The sequence below is a fragment of the Pygoscelis adeliae genome, unplaced genomic scaffold, assembly GCF_000699105.1.
Source record: "Pygoscelis adeliae isolate BGI_AS28 unplaced genomic scaffold, ASM69910v1 Scaffold172, whole genome shotgun sequence".
NCBI lineage: Eukaryota > Metazoa > Chordata > Aves > Sphenisciformes > Spheniscidae > Pygoscelis > Pygoscelis adeliae.
The window spans coordinates 1,044,091-1,066,666 of record NW_008824338.1 but is presented as its reverse complement, the minus strand read 5'-3'; the positions used below and the strand labels follow the sequence as shown (position 1 = coordinate 1,066,666).

At 37.3% G+C, this 22,576-nt stretch overlaps 1 protein-coding gene across 5 annotated transcripts in view; it reads right to left on the bottom strand.

Moving 5' to 3' along the window:
* AKAP7 (A kinase (PRKA) anchor protein 7) overlaps positions 1-19,769 on the bottom strand; it is a 98,226-nt gene extending 78,457 nt beyond the window's left edge. For all 5 annotated transcript variants that reach the window (XR_663387.1, XR_663388.1, XM_009319048.1 and 2 more), the window contains exons 1-4: positions 19,625-19,769; positions 18,423-18,568; positions 13,462-13,598; positions 7,983-8,143 (exon numbers count right to left, since the gene is read on the bottom strand). Coding sequence is in view for 3 of the 5 variants with exons in the window: in XM_009319048.1 (XP_009317323.1) it covers positions 7,983-8,143; positions 13,462-13,598; positions 18,423-18,568; positions 19,625-19,673 (493 nt within the window). In the remaining 2 variants the exon portion in view is untranslated. The remainder of the gene's footprint in view (positions 1-7,982; positions 8,144-13,461; positions 13,599-18,422; positions 18,569-19,624) is intronic.
* Positions 19,770-22,576: the final 2,807 nt, after the last annotated feature.

The window sequence follows — 22,576 nt, the reverse complement described above, 5'->3', positions numbered from 1 at the left end:
GACTGTCATGGTTTAACCTCAGTCGGCAACTGAGCACCACACAGCCGCCCGCTCACTCCCCACCCCCGCTGGGATGGGGGAGAGAATCGGAAGACTAAAAGTGAGAAAACTCGTGGGTTGAGATAAAGACAGTTTAATAATTGAAATAAACCAAAATACTAATACTAATAGTAATAATAAGAATATACAAAGCAAGTGATGCACAATGCAATTGCTCACCACCCACCAACCAATGCCCAGCCAGTCCCCGAGCAGCGGCCCCCCCCGACCAGCTTTCCCCCAGTTTATGTTCTGAGCATGACGTCACACGGTATGGAATGTCCCTTTGGCCAGTTTGGGTCAGCTGTCCTGGCTGTGCCCCCTCCCAGCTTCTTGTGCACCTCCAGCCTTCTCAGTCGGTAGAGCATGGGAAGCTGAAAAGCCCTTGACTGGTGTAAGCACTGCTTAGCAACAGCTAAAACATCGGTGTGTTATCAACATTATTCTCATCCTAAATCCAAAACCCAGCACTGTACCAGCTACTAGGAAGGAAATTAACTCTATCCCAGCCGAAACCAGGACAACTCCACTTCCTTTCTACTAAACCCTTATTCTTGCCCTTGTATCTGCCCTCTCTGTACCTTGCTGCAAATGCCATTATACAGCGAAATTACATTTTTCTTAGCAAATTGAAAAGATTTTTTCCATTCTTTCTGACTCCTTCCACACAGTTGATCAAAATTTTAAGACCCTGAGTGAAGAGTAGTAGCGTCAAAGAGCAGGAGAGGCACTGCAATACAGTGCTCCAAAGCCAGGCCCCTGTCCCAGCCTATTGCTCTTGCATATCTACTTTAGCCTCTTCTACTTGTCATGTGACACACAAAAAGGTGAGCTAAGAGATTTGGCAATAGCACAGCATTTAATATTCCCATGCAATAAATGTTGAGCTCCAGAGCAAACTGTATTTTGTTAGCAAACTATTACCTGTTAGAAGCACAAGCTCATAAAACTAACTGGTGTTATACTAGGCCTTAATAGTAACTGTTTATTTTCACTAAAATGTGAAAATTGCCCTTGTTGTCAGCATTTGTCTCGTCAAGAGGCGTAAAACGAAGAAAACTGTCATGTAGTGCAAAGCTGAATTAGAAAAGGCTGCATGCAGAAAACTACGTAATATCAAAAGGCGTGAACAACGCTCAGGTCTATTGGAATGAGTCTTTGATGTAAGTAAGTACTATCAGCAGGTAGGTGCCTGGCTCTTGTAATGAAATCAACAAAAAAATTGTTGGATTTTTTTTCTGCTGGTTATAGTCATCACACAATACAGCATATATATATTTGCTGACATAGATAATTATATTCTTGAGACAGCAGAACACTGCCACTTTCAACTTTAAAGCATGCTTCTCTTCTTGCTGTGGATGAGCCAAGTTCCTACACATCCCAGTAAAGTTCTGCTACACACATTAGTAGGAACTATAACTAATGGCACATGGACTAGAAGAAAATCTTAACATGTCACAGCAGTACATGTTCAATGCAACTGCTATGGATTTGGACTAGCAGCTTTTTATTCACTTCGTACAAATCAGTTGTTTTAATGGAAAATTACAACAGTTCTGAGTTCTCGATTTTTCCATCATGTGAAATGACTTAAGAATAACTAACAAGAGGCAAAATTCATTTATCTTAGCTTCAGCCATCTGGAACTAAAGTGAACTAAATTAACTGAATTAAACTATTTCTCTAGGCTCTCCAAAGTCAGGGTAATGTAACTCACCCTAAAATAGATACTAAACGTGTGGTTTCATAATCTTTAAAGAAGCTCGTAAACCACCATCCTTGCCAAAACAGACTGTTCCTCTCCAGCTCCATGCCTGCCACTGCTACTATCTTTTGTGCCGACAGTCATGTAGCTATACAGTAAACTGCACTGGCAAACTGAATAGGTTAAAAATTAGCTGGCAAAGGCGAAAACGTTAATTTAACCACAGTTGAATTCACCATGTGGCTGCACAAATCTCCAGCACAACAAAAGGGGATGGACTGCTTTGGTATGGTGGCAATGCCAGCTTATGCTTGAGTAAAGCTGCAATGTACCTAGAGAAGATGGGCAGTATGACTCGGCTTTCCATTTCTCTCTCTCTAGTACGGACTGTTAGGAAAATCAATTTAGTGAGATTAGACTAAATGTCATTTTTAGAAAACTGAAGTTAGCTAGTTAGGTGTACTACATGTCTGTCTAGTGTAGTCCTAACTGTATTAAAATATTTAACCCAACAAATCAACATTTCTTAAAAACAAAGGACCAAAAGCAAATGAAATAGTTATCTGCATAAACAGAAGAGTAACTTTTTTGTTCATAAAATACAAGCTCCCTCTGATGGCCAGACCATAACATGCATCATTCATCCATAAAACCAAAATCTGGAAGTCTTGTGGGTAAAAAACAGGATTCACTTATTCACTTCTATCGGCATCAAATAGCATTTACAATATAATTACCAAAATGAAAATCAAAGCCAAACAATTCATTACCTTTTCTAAATTCACTTAGTACTTCAAATACTCTGTAGTGTAGCAAAGCACGTGAAAAGAAGTTTTTTAAAAATCACTGTAAGTGTATATGTCACTTTTATCTCAGGATTTCTAAAAAGACTTGGACACTCCACCTCAAATTTCTGTCATAACAGTTTAGCACTATTCCTGGTAGATAATTACATGATGCTAATGTCTTTTAATGGATTGTTGGGAAATAACTAGCAAATCACAACAAACAGAAGATACACATTAGCTCTGCTTTTCCTGAACTTTTGTCTCTGGCAAACTTACGTTTACATTGGCATTAGCAGACATGCACTTACCATTATAATGCTGTACCACATTCAGAAATTATTGGTATCAAACAAATTTCCATGTAATTTATGGAACTAAATCGGCTCTGACAACAAGCTAATTTAACTTCATGTATTTTCTATTGCTTAGCAATATTTCTCCTTCAACATCCATGTAGAACACAAAAGAACACATGAAGTCAAAATTCACCTTAGAGCATAGCAGAAACCAAACATAATCTTGAAATAGCAAAACAGTAATTCTGTAATAAACTAAACTTAGGTCTCGCCATAAATTAAAACACACACAGAAGTGATCTCTCTTTACTGTTCCATGGACATCAACAGAATGATTAACATCCTGCAGGCAATAATGTATATTTTTTTTCTTTCTGCCAGCTTCAGTTTTAAAATTGCAGTTTTCTAAGGACACAAGTTATATCACAGGCAAGCTGTATTAGAAGCCAAAATAAACTTGTGAAAATTAATTTCTGTCAAACATATATAACCTCACAGCAGTATATATGAAGAGCTGATAGCAATCTTCACACAGATCCTGACAACAGCAGCCCAGCAGAAAAGTTTCCAGTATTTTCTCTTCCAGCAGTCTCTCTAAAATTGTGTATTCAGGATACTATCCACAGAGCAGGAATATTAGGTATAATTTTGACAGACACCCTGTTTTGAATTAATATATGAAATGTATTACAGAAAATAAACTCAACAGCACATTTCTGCTAATATGATTCTTTACATTAGAAGGTATATTCATTGTGTCAAGTACAGCCCAGAAAGTACTACATGGTCTTTTCCCCAAAATGCAACACCTTCAGTAGGAGGTTTGGCCCTTAGAGGACTGTCTGCTAATGTTTTGTAAAAACTGCATGCAAACTAAACTGTGTTGCAATTAACTCTGTAAGTGTACTCTTACATTAAAGGTATTATACATGTGATACACTTAGGGGAGGGGGGAGAATCCTAGTGACTCTCTTGTTTACCTTGTCAGTTCTGAAGAGTTCACATAGATTCTTTTGTTTAATATTATTTCACATTCCAAATTGCACTGCCCTGAAGAACATCTGTGTAATAACAAATTTTCTATTTTTATCAGGTTACTTATATTGAATTCTTTGCAATTTAATCTAATGAAGACATACGTAGAAACTATTTAGTGTATTCATTTTCTTCCTACTCATACTTGGCCTTTCCATCAGCAGTCCTGGTTAACGGGGAGGTCCCGGGCCCTGAAGAACATTGGGCATGGTGTTGTTGGGTTATTTTTATCAGGTTACTTATATTGAATTCTTTGCAATTTAATCTAATGAAGACATACGTAGAAACTATTTAGTGTATTCATTTTCTTCCTACTCATACTTGGCCTTTCCACTAATTTAATATGTAACTAAGCTAACTTTTGAAACACACTTGTATAATCTTCAGTGTTACATAATTACAGACCTAAAAAATTTTTTTCTGGCACAAGCATCAATACAAAAACTGAATTTGCTTTCATGAGTTATAAGTTACCCATTACGAAATAATTTAGCACTTCCATGAACACAAGCACAAAAAGATACTCTGAAATCAGCAGCAATTCAGAAGTTACGGTTATGACACTCACTAAGAAATGTTAAGATAGCATATCCTGAAGTCATACCCATTAAACATTTTCAGTCATTTTACCATTTTCTTCTGGTAACGTTCAGCTCTCTGCCCTGTTTCAGAACTAAGTCCAGACAAAACAAACATCACTGTGTAAGTCTAGAGACTGAACAACAGGCCTAAGGCCAAGAAATGATCCATTTGGTTGGCAAAAGTAAGCACTGAAATAAGAAACATTTTTACTAAACAGCAGTATTAAGTGAAAATAATAATATACAGCTGTAATTCTAATATAAGCAAAGAATGCTCACCCTGAGCATCAGTAGTTATGCTTTACAAAGAAAACATAGGTTTGCTTGTTTGCTAAATTTGACTGTACTGAGTTTATCTACTAGGAAGGACTGTCAAACTGAAAAACAAAGGTCGAAAGCTGATCTCATCTTTACTTGTCCAATTCTGATCAAAATCTGGTTCACTAGTCTAAGATGTTGTGGTGGATTGACCCTGGTTGGATGCCAGGTCCCCACCAAGCCGCTCTATCACTCCCCCTCCTCAGCTGGACAGGGAGAGAAAATATAATGAAAGGCTTGTGGGTCAAGATAAGGACAGGGAGACCACTCACCAATTACCATCATGGGCAAAACAGACTTGGGGAAAATTAATTTATTACCAATCAAATCAGAGTAGGGTAATGAGAAATAAAACCTAAATCTTAAAACACCTTCCCCCCACCCCTCCCTTCTTCCTGGACTCAACTTCACTCCCAATTTTCTCTACCTCCTCCCCCCAGGTAGTGCAGGCGAACAGAGAATGGGGGTTGCAGTCAGTTCATCACACGTTGTCTCTGACGCTCCTTCCTCCTCAGGGGGAGGACTCCTCACACTCTTCCCCTGCTCCAGTGTGGGTTCCCTCCCACGGGAGACAGCCCTCCATGAACTTCTCCAATGTGAGTCCTTTCCAGAGGCTGCAGTTCTTCATGAACTGCTCCAGCATGGGTCCCCCACAGGGTCACAAGTCCTGCCACCAAACCTGCTCCAGCATGGGCTCCTCTCTCCCCTCCTCCATAGGTCCACGGGGCCCCCCAGGAGCCTGCTCCAGCCCAGGCTTCCCACGGGGTCACAGCCTCCTTCGGGCACATCCACCTGCTCCGGCGTGGGGTCCTCTCCGGGCTGCAGGTAAGATATCTGCTCCACTGTTAACCTCCATGAGCTGCAAGGGGACAGCCTGCCTCACCATGGTCTTCACCACGGGCTGCAGGGGAATCTCTGCTCCAGCACCTGGACCACCTCCTTCCCCTCCTCCTTCACTGACCTTGGTGTCTGCAGAATTGTTTCTTTCACATATTCTCACTCCTCTCTCTGGCTGCTGTTTTTGCCCAGCAGTTTTTTTCCCCTTCTTAAATATGTTATCACAGAGGAGCTACCACCGTTGCTGATTGGCTCGGCCTTGGCCAGCGGCAGGTCTGTCTTTGGAGCTGGCTGGCATTGGCTCTATCGGACATGGGGGAAGCTTCTAGCAGCTTCTCACAGAAGTCACCCATGTAGCCCCCCCACTACCAAAACCTTGCCACGCAAACCCAATAGTGTAGAAAATCACTCATAACAAATTTATTTCCTGTAGTTAAAAGGTATTTGGCTTTCCATGTCTAGCAACTTCAATTATTTTGGAGTTCGTAATAATTAACTATAAACTTCTCAAAATCAAAAGTTACTGTTACTAACAGAAACCATTCATCTCCTTTCACAAGAGGTATTGGAAGGGAACTTGGTTTATAAATTATCTCGCTGTTTCTAAAACAGCATACATAAAATATTCTGTCACCTTTAAAAGAAATCTAAAGACAAACTCAAGACAAGGATGAGGAAGCATATCATCCAAAGGACTGAAGAAATACTTGGTAGATTCAAACTTTGAAATAGTTATGGGATTATTTGACAACCGAAGCCTCTCTAGAACTGTACGTACTGTTCAATTTCTCCCATACTGAATATCAGAAATACTTCTCTATCAAGCACTGCTTAAAATAATAAAGCACTGACCAATAACAGCATAAGCAATCTGGTAAGCTGAAAAGCTCACAGTCTTCTATTCAACCTTTCTTTAAAATGTAAGTTAAAAAATACTAAATATTTTCTAAAGGCACTTCAGAAATTAAACTAATGAATTGCTAGAGAAAGCACTGTATTAATACAGACTTTTTCCATTTTTTCTCTGTATTGGACTGCAAAGAGGTAGCGTGACAGCAGCAGTCTTTGCTACTCTGCAAAATGTCCTATATGGGCTATTGCACTACTAAAAAATGATGTGACCTCACATTCCTCAGAGCACAAAAGATAATTCATCAATACTGAAAAACTCTTTAAAAGAGTCTTTCCAAGGAATAGTTGGAATTGCCGGGATAGTTTTAAAGGACACCAATGAATTACAGACAGTACTGTTCTCTGAGAATTTTTATTTAGTATCTGTAAACAACATAGTTTAAGTATAGACTCACAGACAGATAAAAAACTCCACTCTACCTTGTTTTGGTCTAGGTAGTGACTGCTGTTTCTCAGCTAGTATTTCCACTCCTTTTAATTTATATATTCCTACTGACTTGAACTGTATCTTTGGATGCATTTTATCTGACTGGTAAAGGCAGTGGCCTAGCTCCACTGTTAAGACAGAACTGAGAGTTTCGCTCTTGAAGTGAACATGTGGGTGCACATGCATAGTAGCATGTACCTGTCACATCTTTCAGTAACTTCCTAATTGCTAAAGGAAGGCAATTAACATTGAACAAGCCACAGACTGGTTCCACAACTGCTCCAAAAAAAATTTCAGGCTAAAGCAGCATGAAATCCAACTCCATTCCTCTGGCAGATGAGTCATGTCCTTCTCCTGAATTACCATTATCCTCCAGGAGTGTAGAGAAAGTCCAGATTTTACTTCATACATAAATGGAAGTGTATGTATAAAGTACATATATACACATACATATACACACACACATATATGTATATATGCATTTATACATGTATATATGGTAAGTTACAGTTAATTCACTGAGATTTAAGAGTGATATGTGTATATATATAAGAAATACAAAACTTAAAAGACTCCCCAGACCACAGAAGAGGAAAGAATGTCACTGTCTCTCAGTGCTCTACTCAGCATGAACACAAAGGAGAGAACTATGTAATTCTGCAAGTCAGGTAAGATGTATCAAAGATACAGCTCTTAAAGTCAGTAAGTATGAATACACAAATTGATAGGGGTATAAATATCAGCTGAAAAACAGCAGACAGTATTCAGACCAAAACAAAGTTGAATGGAGTCTTTATATCCATCTACAAACCTGCACTACATTTTTTACGTACACTAAATAAAAAGGTATCAGAGAACAGTACTATCTGTAATTCATTAATATCCTTTCGAACTATGCTGAGAAATTCGTCATGTAGCCTTTGCAGTTGTTAAAGGTAAATTAATGTTGACTAAATTAGCACCAACTTACCTTTGTGCTCCACTCTCATCTAGGTTGTCAAAAAGTCTTTAAAGCACTTAAACTAGATTGACAAGTTGTACCTGCTATTTTCGTAAGTATAGCTGTATGATCATTTTCTGCCAACTTCACAAATCCGACTTCATTTTTGAAGTGATCAATTCCTTGAAAAGACAAATCCACAGTTTTTCCTTTCAGGAGATCTTCTACAAAATCCTTGCTGTCTGAAAGAGCACCAACTGCTCTGTCAAGAGGAATGAAAATATCTATGTGAAAGTCAAATATATTAATACTGTTTACACTGCTATTAATCATTCTATCCAAAAATCTCACAAAGCTTTATTAGTATCAATTTATTATCTACTCAGGTACTTTTGCACTACTTCCTATCTACGCAGTCAGTATTATTATTACCATTTTGTAAAAGTAAACTGGTTCATACACCCTGCTGTAAAACCACAGAAATTAATAAGGCAGACCTAGCAGCAGGTGTAATTCCTCAAAAGAGTTTCTCTCAGTCTTCAAGGTGACTAGATATTAAGATGATAGTGTCTCTATTACTCTGTGCATCCCATTTAAATAAGATGCTTACTCGGAAGCATTTGGTTTTCCATTCTTAAATGAATTCACTTTTTTCATCTCCTGATAGCTCAACTGAACACTGATAAGATTCTGCTTCATTCAAAGTTACTACAGAGTGTTACTTAATATTATAAACAGAGGTTAGTGACATTTTATATATATATATAAAATGATAAAATTATATGGAAATTACTGTTAAGCTCATTGAGAACTGTTATTAAAAGAAGTACTATCTAAATTGATGCTTACTTTCTTTAAGAGATAAGTAGCATGCACACATAATCTACATGTAACAGGAACAAACCTGGTAACCTATTAACAATAATTTTAATTAGCCATATTAAGTCCACGTACAATTACATGAAATATTTATTTTGACCTGCACTTGAAGTGATTCACATGCTAAACAAAAACTATATAAACATTCTTAGTGTCTTCTGAAAGATCTCTCACATGCTCACAGTTTTTAATTCTATTCAACGAAACTGAATTTAAACTTTTCACTAAACCGACATTGACTTTATAAACGCTAGATGGCAGTGACAGGTTAAAAACTCTCAAGAGAGTTTATTTTACTTTTTATGTCCTAGTTGGATGAAAGCCACCACCGTGATTTCTAAAGTAGGCTAAATTACATTCTTTAAGCCTGTACAATTGCAAACAACTCCACACACGTTTCCACTGTGTTTAACAAGATGGACTCTTATGAGAACTATGCATTTAATTAAAATGTAGGCCAGGTTAAGAAAGACGTTAAGGTTGATTACATGACAAAATATCCTTGATTGATATAGTCCTCCTGTGGGTTTTTTATAGGGCTTTAATCTACAACCTAGAAGTACTTTAGCTCCTATATAACCACTTTAAACAACAATGCCATTACTTGTTCCTTGGCAAAGATATTTTTCTTTGAGTGTAGTCTCTGCCACTTACCTACCCGTTAAGCACCATTAGACAAGCCTGTTCCTATGTCTTCCATATGTGCTGTACTTCAAGACCTTTCAAAAACACCATCAGAATACCAATTATACCTGTCAGGTTACTTCACAGGTAATCATGTGTAGATTTATTTACCAACGTGAACCTGAAAATTGTTCAAAAACAGGTACAGATATTTCAAATACACTGTGTCAAAGATTGCAGCGGGCTTTCACGTAGTGAATCATACACATACCTAAAACCCATCTCCAGATTTTTTGCATCTGAGAACTGGTACACAGACAGTCACGGAAAGCTCTGTTCCCCAGCTGAACAAAGATTTATATTTCCATACTGTAGGGTGTGCTACAGAACTCACTGACCAGCTCAACTCTACCTGATGAGGTCTATGAAAGGTCAATTCAAACAGCACAGTGTGTTTTCAGTTTAGCACTGTGTCACTGAAGATTTAGTTCTACTTTTTCTTTCATATATAATCTTGTAAACACTAAAGTATTTAGAAAAATAGTTGTCATCTCGCTCTAGCATATTTTGTATTTTCGTATTCTATCGATCACTTTATAACATCTAACAATTGCTTTGTAAGAATAATGCACAAGGACAAACATTTCCACTGAAGTCAACAGCAACAAACACAACAGTGGTTATTTTCTTGTTATTCCATACCAAATACTATTTACAATGCCAAATAGTAGTTACACTCAGTGCAACTAACCCACGGGGATAACAAAAAACTTTACAAGCATTTTGCTCCAAAGTGGAGAAAGGAAATAAAAAAAAAGAATTAAGCAGCATATTCTAAGTCAATACAAACTAGGATTATAGAAGCAGTGCCCATTTTTTTTTCTATATTGCTGTAATGTAAATATTATAGCACTTAAAGTTGATGTAGTTTCTTTTTAGAAATTTCTGAATTGTTAATTTTCATTACTTGTTAGAAAAAGCAACCTTGCAAAAAAAAGGCAGACTGAATCCTTTCAGCTCTCGTATTTATAATGAAAAGGTTAGATTCACAGGGTCTTTGACAAATAACAAGCAAGAAGAACTTGACACTATAGTCTGGTAATGAAGGCATTTACTGCAAAGGCAGGCATCCTGATTTCTAGTACCTGAGCCCATGACTATGCAGACAGTTAGCATGGACTAGAACTCCTTTGCTTGAAGGGAGTGCTGTCATGACTCTTGCTTGCTTGCTTTCTTTATGGTTTTTAAAATCTCACATTCGTGATTTCATATAGTCCTACAAAAAGAGATGTAAAGTGCATTCATGAAGGCTAGATCACGGCCAACCAGTTAGGAAACTCACATGGGAACTGCAGGTCTGGATTCCCTTAGAAAGAGCAGCCTAGAATACAGATCTTCCATTTTCAGGGTGAAAGCTGTATGTACTAAAATACCATACAAAGGGCTTTGTGCTGAATTGAATGTTATGTTTAGCACATTCTTATCACGCGTTTTGACTTCAAATGGCGTTCAACACATTTCATTTCTGTATAGACAGAGGCACTACTGTGCAAACACAGTCGAAAAACTGTAGATATCTAAGTAACTTAATGGATCCAAACCTAAGGATCTATGAACTCTCAGATGCCCAGCTGACTAGCTGCACTTTGTTTGAGGGATTACTCTCACCCTACATTACACACAGGTTCTTTTGCCAGCCGGGATCTTGGCTTCTTTCCATTAACCTGGTATCAAAAATTGGTGAACCAAAGAAAGGAAAATTCAACTTTTTACTCTTCAAGTTCTCCCAAAAGATTAAACAGGAAACATCAGTTATGGAAAAAAAAAAAAAAGAATCCCATATAATAAAAAATGCAATCTAGAATACCTGAGGATAGCTGAGCTAGATACCTGTAGGAGGCATCTGGCCAGGGAAGGGGTGAATCACTGGGGAAGCTGCTGCTGACTAGAGGACAGCTCCTGGGTGCCTGGACTGTGGAGTTCTGCTGGGAGAGGCAGAGAAGAACTCCGTAAGTGCGTGCTTGGGTGGCAGTTGGACAGTGAGAGCTGAGAAGCAGCTCAAAGAGTAGCAGAAGATACTTTGTTTTGATATACAGTTTAGGACTCTAAAAAATATTCATGAGGAGGCATACTTGCCTTTGAGATATCCTCTCACATTCCCTTTTTAAAAAGTTCACACTTCAAACCTTTTCAAAAAAATCTTGCACACGCAGTCAGTGGTTGTTCTCACTGATTTTCAGGTGCTACCACAGTTTGCTCATCAACCAGGGCAGGAGGAAGCTGGTGTGCCTACTCCAGGAGACAAAAGGCACATGGAAAGGAGAGGAAGTCCAGCAGATCTAGTATCCTTTGCTTTCCTTTCTGTTCTCTGTTCCTGGCTACCTGTTCCTTTCCCTTTAGATCAGACTGTTGGAGACAAGGATGCTGACAGACTCGCAACCTCACAGGAGAGGTAAGAGTGTAGAGGCCTCAAGGATATAGCATTCAAGGAAACAAGTGTGAAATACCAGCAGGGCAATTGATTTAGATATACTGATATCTCATTATTTTTAGGTGTGTTAAATGTTTTTAGCCAAAATACTTCTACTTATTAGAAACATGCCCTTGACTACCAAATGGTTCCTACATTCTATCTTGGATTATTCTCGCTTTCTCATGAGCAATCTGCACTTTAACAGCCAAACCTTCGGGGGGAAAAATTATTCAACACACACTTATTAGACACATTATTTTGTAACTGTATTACCATAACCAAAGCAATGTCTCACTGCACTTATTCATTATTCGATCTAGATAATTCAGTACCTGGGTCGCATGCCTGCTAATACTGCAGAGAAAACCAGTAAGGGAGAGAGAGAGATGAGAGGGCCCCTGAAAGAACTCATCTGGGGGAGATGAAACCGTGAGTCTTCTCTTTCACAGAATTATAAGGATCTGATGAATTTTGATTCATTAGCAATTCACTACAAAATTGACACATAAGCAGTGGAGGATTCCCAGATGTTCATATAATGCCAGTAGGCCATTTATCAGCATATTACATAATACTCTGTTACAGTTACCAAAGTGTTTGCAATCTCAATTCTGCACTTACAATGTGCAAATATAGAGACACAGCATATGCAGGCCATCGGGCACCGCACCTAAATAGAAACTGTTGAGAATGTCTGTGTAAAGCAGGATTATAAAATACAATGTATGCTTCCATTTCAAGTCAAAATCACAGCTAGACACACAAATTGTTATTCTGAACATTCATAAATTACAGCTGTATAAATAGACTTAAAAGTCTGAACATCTTTGTATTAACCACTGAACTTGTATGTTAAAGTAGGCTTGTCAGATAGCAGTACATGTGATAAACAGTAAAAAACACCAAAGAACTGCATTTTTATAAAGCAAGTAGTTGCATCTAACACTTAGACACGACGTCATTGTATAATACATACGCCTTTCCACAACTTTTCCACCTTTTATATGACCAAAAAAATCAGCTATATCACTGAAGCAACACAAAAATTACACTTTTGATAAGACCTAATAGCCACCTCTCTTTTAGTGTACTTAAATTTTGAGTATAATAAATTCATTTAGGGACATTAAAAAACCCTGTAACTGCATGAGGCATTAGCTTGGAGCTAAGGTTTACTTTATTGAAGTCTTTTGGTGACATTTACTAATTTGGCTTATAACATTTGCTAAGCTATGAAATTCTGAAAATTCCCCTGTTAATCTGTTCAGTGTTCCCTATATCAAAACATTGTTTTAAAATAGTTACTTTAGCAAACATGAGATTTGTGCATGCAAGTTCAGCACACAGTATGAAAAATGCAAGGGAAAATAGCATACTTTGTTCAGAGCTCATGACATACCATAAGTTATGAAAATGGCTAATGTTAAGATTAGCATTTTAAGAACGACATGAATTAAATGTTCAGTAACCCTAGTAATTCAGGGCTAACAAAAAATAAGCATCAGTTACCCCTTCCAGTCTTTTTATGAACTCCTCCAGCAAAAATATTTGTACATATGTACATATGTACATATTAAACATTTAATTTAGCACCAAATACCTACATGCTAATTTCTTCTTTGTTGGATAAATGCATCACTAACATGGTGACATGCAATGAGCCAGCGTGAACCATCGCTTTGGAAAGCCTTTGATCCTTTTGTGTTACTGCATCTTGGACAGCCTGAATATTGCCAGTAATCTGGGAAGAAAGACCGACACAGAAACAACAGTTAGCCATCACAATTACTGTATCCCATCATGCAAGTAAACAAGAAAGCACACAAACTGAAATCAAATGTTTATGTAAAAACCATTCTAGCAGAAGAAAATTTTATCTTCTGACAAAGCTGTGCTAATTGACCCGAGTAAGCTCAAAGTGGGTACGAATGGAGTGATTAATAAATCACTGGACACTCCCCATCACATCTTAATAGGAGTTTGCTTCCGTAAGTATGATAAATGTCTGAAGCAGATTAAGATCATCCAGTTTTACACTGCCAGTAATCCAAATAAAAGGCTTCTTCAAGGACTTTCTCTACCCGCTTTGCTAAACTTGTATGTTGCTATGAGCAGACAAGTGTCTGGAAAAAGAAAGAGATCTTTGCAGGATCGGGCACATACAAAACAGGAATATTCAGTAAATAATTTGTAGGGATATCCGATTTACAATTCTGATTATACTGTCCAATAGACAGATATAATTTATATACTCTCTTCAAGCATATTTTAATGAATTTCCATACAACATGTATACAGTTCTAACTTCATCAGTCTTTTTCTTTAAAATTATTTGAATTACATTTTCTTCATTGAAAATTATTTGTATGGTTATACATGCTTTATAAATTGTATCCAAAATGTTTACTGTGCTTGCCATTATGATAGTTGTATTGCAGTGATTAAAAAAAAAAAAAACCCACACCAAACCCCCCAAAAACAAATCTGCAACAATTCTTGACTATGTTGGTGGAAATCAAATCATATCCAATAACCTTGGCCATCTGACAAAGTGAGTTATTTCTCACTTTGTAAGTGAGAAATAAAGCATGGTAAGCAAAGACATTACAGACAAATCAGCCTTGATATATTTTGGTAGCTCTGTTAATCGTAAGGAACACATAAATTTCCTGAAAAAACACAATCTAGTGGGAGTGGTCAGTACTTTTCTGACCGAATTTCTTAAGATGAGTTTTGCCATGCAGGAGTTTTACGTAATGTGCCATAGATATCTAGTAGTGCTATATAAATAAAACCAAATTATAACTGAAAGGAACCAACTCTAGGGAGGGTAGGGAGGAGGAAGGAAGGTAAAAGTCACTTGCCAGAAAAAGGTGATATAGCATCTACAAAACCACAAGTGTCTTAGGTAGTGTAAGACATATGAAGAAACCAAAATGCACCAAAATTTTGATCATACATCATGTTGTAATAAGACCATCTTCCTTTATATGTCAGAACTGATCTTATCCTGGATAAATAACACATTTATTGTCTCAGATGTAGGAGAAATTTAACCCACATTTAAGCAAAAAACTGGTAAACATAATCCCTGGTAATTACAATGTATTGACTGCATAATTACTTAAGTTTATAAACTAAAGCAAATGCAGTTATCCCCATAAAGAAAAAAAAAAAAAACTCAAAAATGAAATCACCTATCATATGAATTACAATTTTATTCCATTTTCAACTACTGCTTCTAAATTTAATTTCCACCTGAGAGCTGGCAAAGAAAAAAAAAGTATAAATGTAAGTGTACAAGGCCTTCAGAATACAGAAGACAGGTGTGGAACTGTGTTATCATACAGGTAAGACCATCCTACCTCTGAAAAAGATCAATCTTATCCAGCATTCAGATTAGCAGCCAATACCCCACATCCCCTTAGCCATATAGTTTCCTTCAGTAGTACTTCCGAGTCCCTTCCTGCTCATGTCCTAAACCACCTCCAGCTCCCTCATATAGTTCAGTTCTGGCTTGGGCAAGAAGCAGCACATGCTGTGGCTGATTTTCAGCTATAAAGGGTTGACTGGCTAACAAACATGCAGATATTCATTCGTCAGCTGGCAGGTCTAGAAGAACAGTTAATTTCCACACTCGCGCTACAGTCTTCAACACAAGCGTGTTCTTTCAAGGCTCGCTCTTTTACGCAAGTACCAATTCCCCCAAAATTGTAGGAAATTAGTACTTCCAAGATGTCAATTTTTTTATCCAAATTTGGACAACAAGTTGAAAACCCACAGCAGGTTCAAAACCCACAAAAACCCAACGGGGTTATAACAAGGCAAACAGATAGGCAGGCTCACACCTGTATAAACTTCATTAGGAAACCAAGCTAAAAACCTAACGAATAATACACCTTTGGAACAGGATTAATTCCAAAGATGGCCTCTTAGCAGTTCCATAGACAAGCTATTGCTGAACCCACCAGGAAAGTATGAAATGAGCTGCCTTTTTGATAAAGGCAAAATAGAAAGAAGAGCACGTTTTCTCTCTCTCTGGCTAAATGACAGCATTCTACACAACCTACACTATTTGGAGAGAAGAAAAAAAGTTTTCAAGTACATTTTTATGAATTTCAGGAATTTATTTTTGTTTTCGCAGAAGTTACGTGATCAAAACGTAACACAACAGCTGTAGCATAGCTGTGCCATCACAATGCATAATATAAGTTCAGGTTCGTTCTGTTTTCTTCAATAAATCTAAGGTGCAATTAACAGTTGAGTGCACTGAATTTTAATTAAGCGAACCAGGACTCTTCCTACATCTCTGTATAACTAGTTATGAGCCACTGCATAAATAAAAACTTTAAATTGCTATTTAACCTGCTATTTACATTTCCTTACAAAGTTTTATGTTACATTTCAACTGCTATCATGCTGACTACTTCTTTTAACTTGAGATCTCCAATTTAACTAAAAGAAATGTCTCAAGGCAAATCATATTCCCCCCTCTCAGGTTATTTTTAAAAGTGCTCCAAAATAAGGCCTCAGATACTGATTTCAAGGTCCCCTCTCCCATTACTTGGTATATGTTATTCTGAAGAGTAATAAAATAACTTACTTTTGCTTATTGCAAGGATACTACTAGACAGTGAATACAAAGGTTGTAAGCTTTAAAGATTTAGCAGATTAATTATAATCATAATCAAGACTGGAGGACCCTGAAAGGTTAGTCAACCTACCAAGTGATAACACACCAGATGAAACATAACTTAAAAAAAAAAACAGAAAAGGATACAAAGGTAAACATCCATTTAACTATTTTTGCACAAGTAATAATGCAAAGATCAATATAAATTCAAAATTAATGGAACACCACATTTGATTTCTGAAGATTCAAAACATAATTAAAATGAAAACGAGGAAACTGTTTAATTTCCAAGAGGAACAGTTCATTAAATGTTCCAGAAATATCCCTTATTACAAAATGGTTCTCTGTGTAAAGCTTAAAATACTACATGAAATATGAAGAAAGAGTACTAATGCCTAAAACACGTCACTAGAATAAAATCAGATCCTCAAAAAAAGAAAGGTCTCTCATTACTAACTGAAATACTACCAGTAATTACCAGATACCCTCTGGCTATCAAGAAACCAGGTGTCTTAAGTCTAAATTTTGGCTAATGTTGCCTATACAAATTCCAACATGTACTTTCTACTTTCAGAACAACTCTACATCTAAGGCAAGCATAAACAAAACTTTCTGGCAAAGTCCTGGAATTCCCAAATGCTCTGAGATTTTAATATAGTTGTTCCCTTACCTCTGTAAATGATATAAGACTGAATACATGACATATAAAAAAGCATGCATAGTTAAGACTTTTCCACTCAACCAGCCATTCAATACAACAACAATCGTGAGGAGGAATTCTTAATTATCAGATTATATAACCCCTACGTTATTCCTGCACTTGTTAAATCACGGAACAGACAGGAAGAAAAGATCTTTTTAGGGACATGGTTTAGTGGGCATGGTGGTGTTGGGTTGACAGTTGGACTTGATGACCTTTTCCAACCTTTTCTATGATTCTATGATTCTATATTTCAGAGTAAGATGGCACAAAAGATCTCCCACAACATTTGTGTCAGGCTATCCTGGATCTTATAAAACCAGCCTCTACAATCTCTTCTTCACATAGTATATTTTGGAGAATCAAAGATTGCACTGTAATTTTCAAACCTACTTTGGTTTATTTTCATTTCGGATTCTCTTAATCTTTGACTTTCTCAGAGAACAGCTAGTACAGATAGAAAATTCACCTGAGATAGCTCCTGGTATCAAAAAATAAACCTAGATTTGGAAATGGTGGTAAACTGTTGGGTTTAACTTTTTAAACATAATGCACCTACTTTCCTTGTTTGCAGACACAAAAGGTGTCAAAGCTGTATCAGAGACATCCCACAGCATGTAAGAAATTATTCTCATTCACTGTCTAAACGAGACAACACATGCTAACTACAAGAAAATATGTCTTCTTAAAGAGCTCTCTGCACTTCTTGAATCCATTTGAACATTTCACTAAAACAATAGGTTGTTTGAATTTTAAATAAGATGATCAATTTTACTGGAAAATGTAAAACTACAAGCTGCCTTGTTAAAACAGCAACAGATCCAAATTTAAATTCCTATCTATAAGGAGAGCTAAAAATATTGCTAGGGATTTTATTAAATTAAGTAAGAATGTCTCTCTTCCTTATTCTAAGTGAATGACAAAATAAGCAATACTGGAACAGTACAGAGGGGAAATTTAAGCCAGCTTCAGTCAAAATAACATCAAATCCATAAGACTGACAAAATGCATAAAAAGATAAATATTTTTCCTCTAGTCTTTTCCAGATGCGCAATTTTATTCACAAAAATGTTACATAAAATAAAGTTACTCTTTGAATGGCTGCTAATGTTCCTTTAAAAATACCTGAAAAAAAATATTTTGCTCAAGACCAAATACTGGTCTTCTTATAAACACATGCAGCTATTGAAGTAATTCTCATTATACCAAATCAGTATAATAAAGAATATCACCTCTGGATTAGTAATTGGAAGAGAAACAAAATAATTCGGCTGATACTGTTTTTTCTTTTTCTTCTTTCTCTCGCTGCCTTCTTCAATTTCCCTTCCAGTAGTCCTCTTCCTTTTCTTTTTTATATTTATTTCAGAGGTTGCATGCACTGAAGAGAAAAAAAAAATTACTTTCAGCATACAGACAAATCAAAACAAAGACGTACTTAATATCATGCCAACAGGAGCTGGACTTCAGTCAACTGACTGGAGCATGTCTTCCCAGTCATCTGATCTGCCCATGCTCTGAACTGTCTGATTGGGATCCTACTCCAACCTGAATTAATGTAGTCACACAAGTAGAGGACCACACTTGAACTAACAGCCTGCACCTCTAAGCAGGGCTTATAAGCTGCTAACATAGACACGCAGCTTCCAAACTGCTGTGTTTCATTTAGCCAACTCACACTGCAGTGGAATAGGCCTGCAAATTGTCTTCACTTGAACATGGATGTGACTTTAGAGCAAAAGCACCAATATTAAGATTCAAAAATCCCATGCACGCTGCATTTTGAAATATAAAACAAGATAATACATAGGATTATTAAAGGCTGTATTAGGCTAGGACTGGCCAACCTATAGTTCAAGGACCAAACCCAGCCCAGAAGAAAATTTAATCCAAGCCAGATCTACTCTCTACCTCCTCCTTTCCCAAAGACCCCTTCCAACATAGATAGCGAAAGAAAAGTGCATGTCCTCAATTCTTCCTTTGCATCATAAATAATTTTTCCCCCAGCTTATTTCCTCAAGACTTTGCAGATCCTCTCCCACCATGTGGCCTGATACATACCCATAAGCTGACCAGGCTGCAGACATCCACTGTCCAATTAGAGGTGCACTTATAGCCACATGCTGGGAATACACACATTGGAAGACGGCTCATAAAAGCCACCACATGAGAAGCTCATATACAGTAATGTGAATTGACATACGAGATGTCTTTATTCTGTGACTCATTGCTGCAATGGATCACAAAATGGTAAATTTTTTAATACGCTCCAGTATTTGCAGGACTGCGTACCAATAAGAGGCTCTGGACTGGATCCTGTTCACAGGGAGACTCTGTTCCACGTGCACAGCCCACTTGTACATGCCAACAGGCAGGACCAAGAACTGAGTGTGTGATGTGTCTATGCTTCCACACTACTTCTGTTTAATATACTTACTAACAAATTCATCTTCAATATCTGTGTCGACAAACGGCATTTCTGCCATCAGAGATTCTACCGAATCAGCAGGACATGGCTCTTTTCTCTGTTGTGTCCTTTCCTTATTCTCTTTAAAGATTTTCTTTTGCTGTACATTTTCCAGCCCATCTGTAATATATTTAAAATAACACACTGGGTCTTAGTTTTTTATATAAACAGCTAAGAGACGTTATACTCAAGCAATATACCAAGTATACATTTCTCTAATTATCAGCAAATGAATATTGACATATAACCGCCTTAAGAATGCTGCTGTTCTTCCTTGTCAACATATCAGCAAAAATACTTCAACGCTTTATGTGGAATAGCAAAAAAAGGAAGTTCAGCCTTCTGTATTTAATAACTTATGGTCTTGTTCGGGTCTAAGAAAATACAATTACATGAAAAAAAAAATACTTATAACCAAGCATGAAAAAATAAAGCCTTCAGACATCACGTAAAGTTCACTTTAGATAACAGTAATGGCATATGAAATTCAGTGCAGACAAACATTGGCAAATGAATCCCAATGTAAACACACTGAAAATGAGGCACAAAGGAGCAGGAAGGGAATCCTACCATTCCACATATAACAAAGAGTTCTCAGCTGACTATATCATTCAGGAATGAGATGATTATTCTACTCCTGCATCTCCCACACAGTATAACATGTCATAGACAGCAACGATCTGAACTTCTGGTTCTAATAACTGACTTTTAGTATTTAAGCTAACGAAGGAATCAATACAAATCAAAACCCGTCTTGCATGTATAAAGGTATACATGAAGTTCTATCTCAGAGTAATATCACAATGACAGAATAATCTCCACTACCAAGTTTTTAAAAATGTCTTTTTCCCCAAGAGTACTAACTAAACATGAGTCATTTCCTTATGTCTGCTTCATGTTTTGCATCGGTAAACTCTCATATTTGCGTACTAAGTTATACCTTAAAAAATGAAAAAGTAGAATCTTCTCTAGCAGCAAAAAACGTGCACGTAACCAGGCATCCAGCAATATACTTTTGGGACAACTCCACAATGGGATTACTGTAGTGGAGGAAGCCTTATGTCAGAATTGCAGTTTATCCCAGGACAGCTCATTACTACAGACAACGCACTTTCAAAGCTCCTCTTGTGACCAGTGCAGAGAGTCCAAATCTGGCCCAAGGGGAAAATTTGGCAGCAAAAGTGCATATTATGTTCTTGTGGCATGCAAAGCTTCACTACATGTATAAAATCAATATTACAGACCCAATCTGGGTTATTATCACCCTGTGGAGTGTTTCTTGCGTATATCACTTTATGCTAGGGATGACAAGTAAAAGAACAACCTGATTAAATGCTAATTCACTCCAGTCTAAAGTAGGGAGGCATAAATCACTCTGTGGTTGTGGTTTGACACCTAACTTTATCCCCGAGGCTATTAAAAAGAACAAAGTATTTAGATTTGTTGCTTGTTCCCCCTGTAGACACTAAAGACCTATGCACAACAGACAGATGTTAGAGCAATAATAGAATTATTACTTAACAATTAGATTGAAGTAAAGCTCACACAAAACAGATTGTTGCTGGTGATCCACAAGCATACAGAAAACAACAATCCTTCCTTCAAAGAGATCTCAAAGTGAAGGACAAGACAGAAATCCATGAAACCGACAAACAAGTAGGTCAGTTTGGGGCAGAAAAGTTATCAACAAGATTCAGAAGTGCAGAATCATAACCAGCTGGGAGCAAAAGGGATTTGTTAAGGTAGCATTAGGTGCAGAACAAGGACTCACATAAATCTGAGGGGTGTATATCGCAGATTACGCATTTCCTTTGCTGTGTCTGCTCAAAAGGCAAAATACTTGAGCCAGTTCGAAAAATTCTGTCTGCTTACAATAGCAGATGGGCATAGCAAAGGCACAGCTAGTGATTAACAATGTCCCTTCTCTAATCAATTAGCTGAACCGAACAGGCACTGCTTCTGAATTCTACAGGTTGTGCCTCAAGCAAAAAACCTCCAACTCCCACCTTTTCTGAAATATTTATTAAAGAAATCAGCAACAAAATTCAAGAATTGCGTTCTAGTCACTAAAACAACCTGAAAACAAGATTTTTGAAAATTCTTGACATCATGTTGATAATCTGAGACCTAAGTAACAAAACCAGCTTCCATAGGAACTCCTCGACCATCAAGCTGTTATAGGATAAACTCTGGTTTCTTAATCGCATGCTTAATTATACTAGCCTGAATTTCATATATGAACAGGTGTATACATTATTCCCATATTTGTATTTACGTGGCTGCTCATCTTCACTAGTATTTAAGTAATCTGTTCTAGCAGAAAAAAAAATTATTATAAACTTAGGTCATAAAGGGGAGAATACAAAAATAAGGTGCAATAAAACGTATTTGATCGCACTCCTTTCCCAGCCCTCTTCTCTCCATACTCAGATTATAGTTTCAGATAGAATAATCTTCTGTTATTTGACACCTTACACACCCGAGATCACAGCGAGATTAGGTCTCCAGGCGCTTGTTCCCTGTTTAGTATTTTTAATATGTTTATGTTCATATGCTTACTAACAAATTAATCCTTTGGAGACAAATTAACAGAAAGCTGCTGTAAAAATAGATGGCCTTACTCTCTAGGCATTTTGAACTCCCGGCGCTGGCAGTAGTGTTTACATAGTCGGAGAACTGGAAAAGCTTAAAAAAACCCGCCAAACTTTAGGGAAAAAAAAAAGGTAGGTTTAGTATCCAGCCAGGTCAGATGCTTACACTGACTGCAAGCCTGGGGACAGAGCGGGGGCAGGCAGGGAAAATAAAAGCATAAGACTTTTTAGCAACAACCCACAATTCAGTTGAATCATTTTCCCCTACGATCTCTACAACCCCTGCCGGGAAATCCGCCTCTTTCCGCCTGATGTCTGAATATCTCCGCAG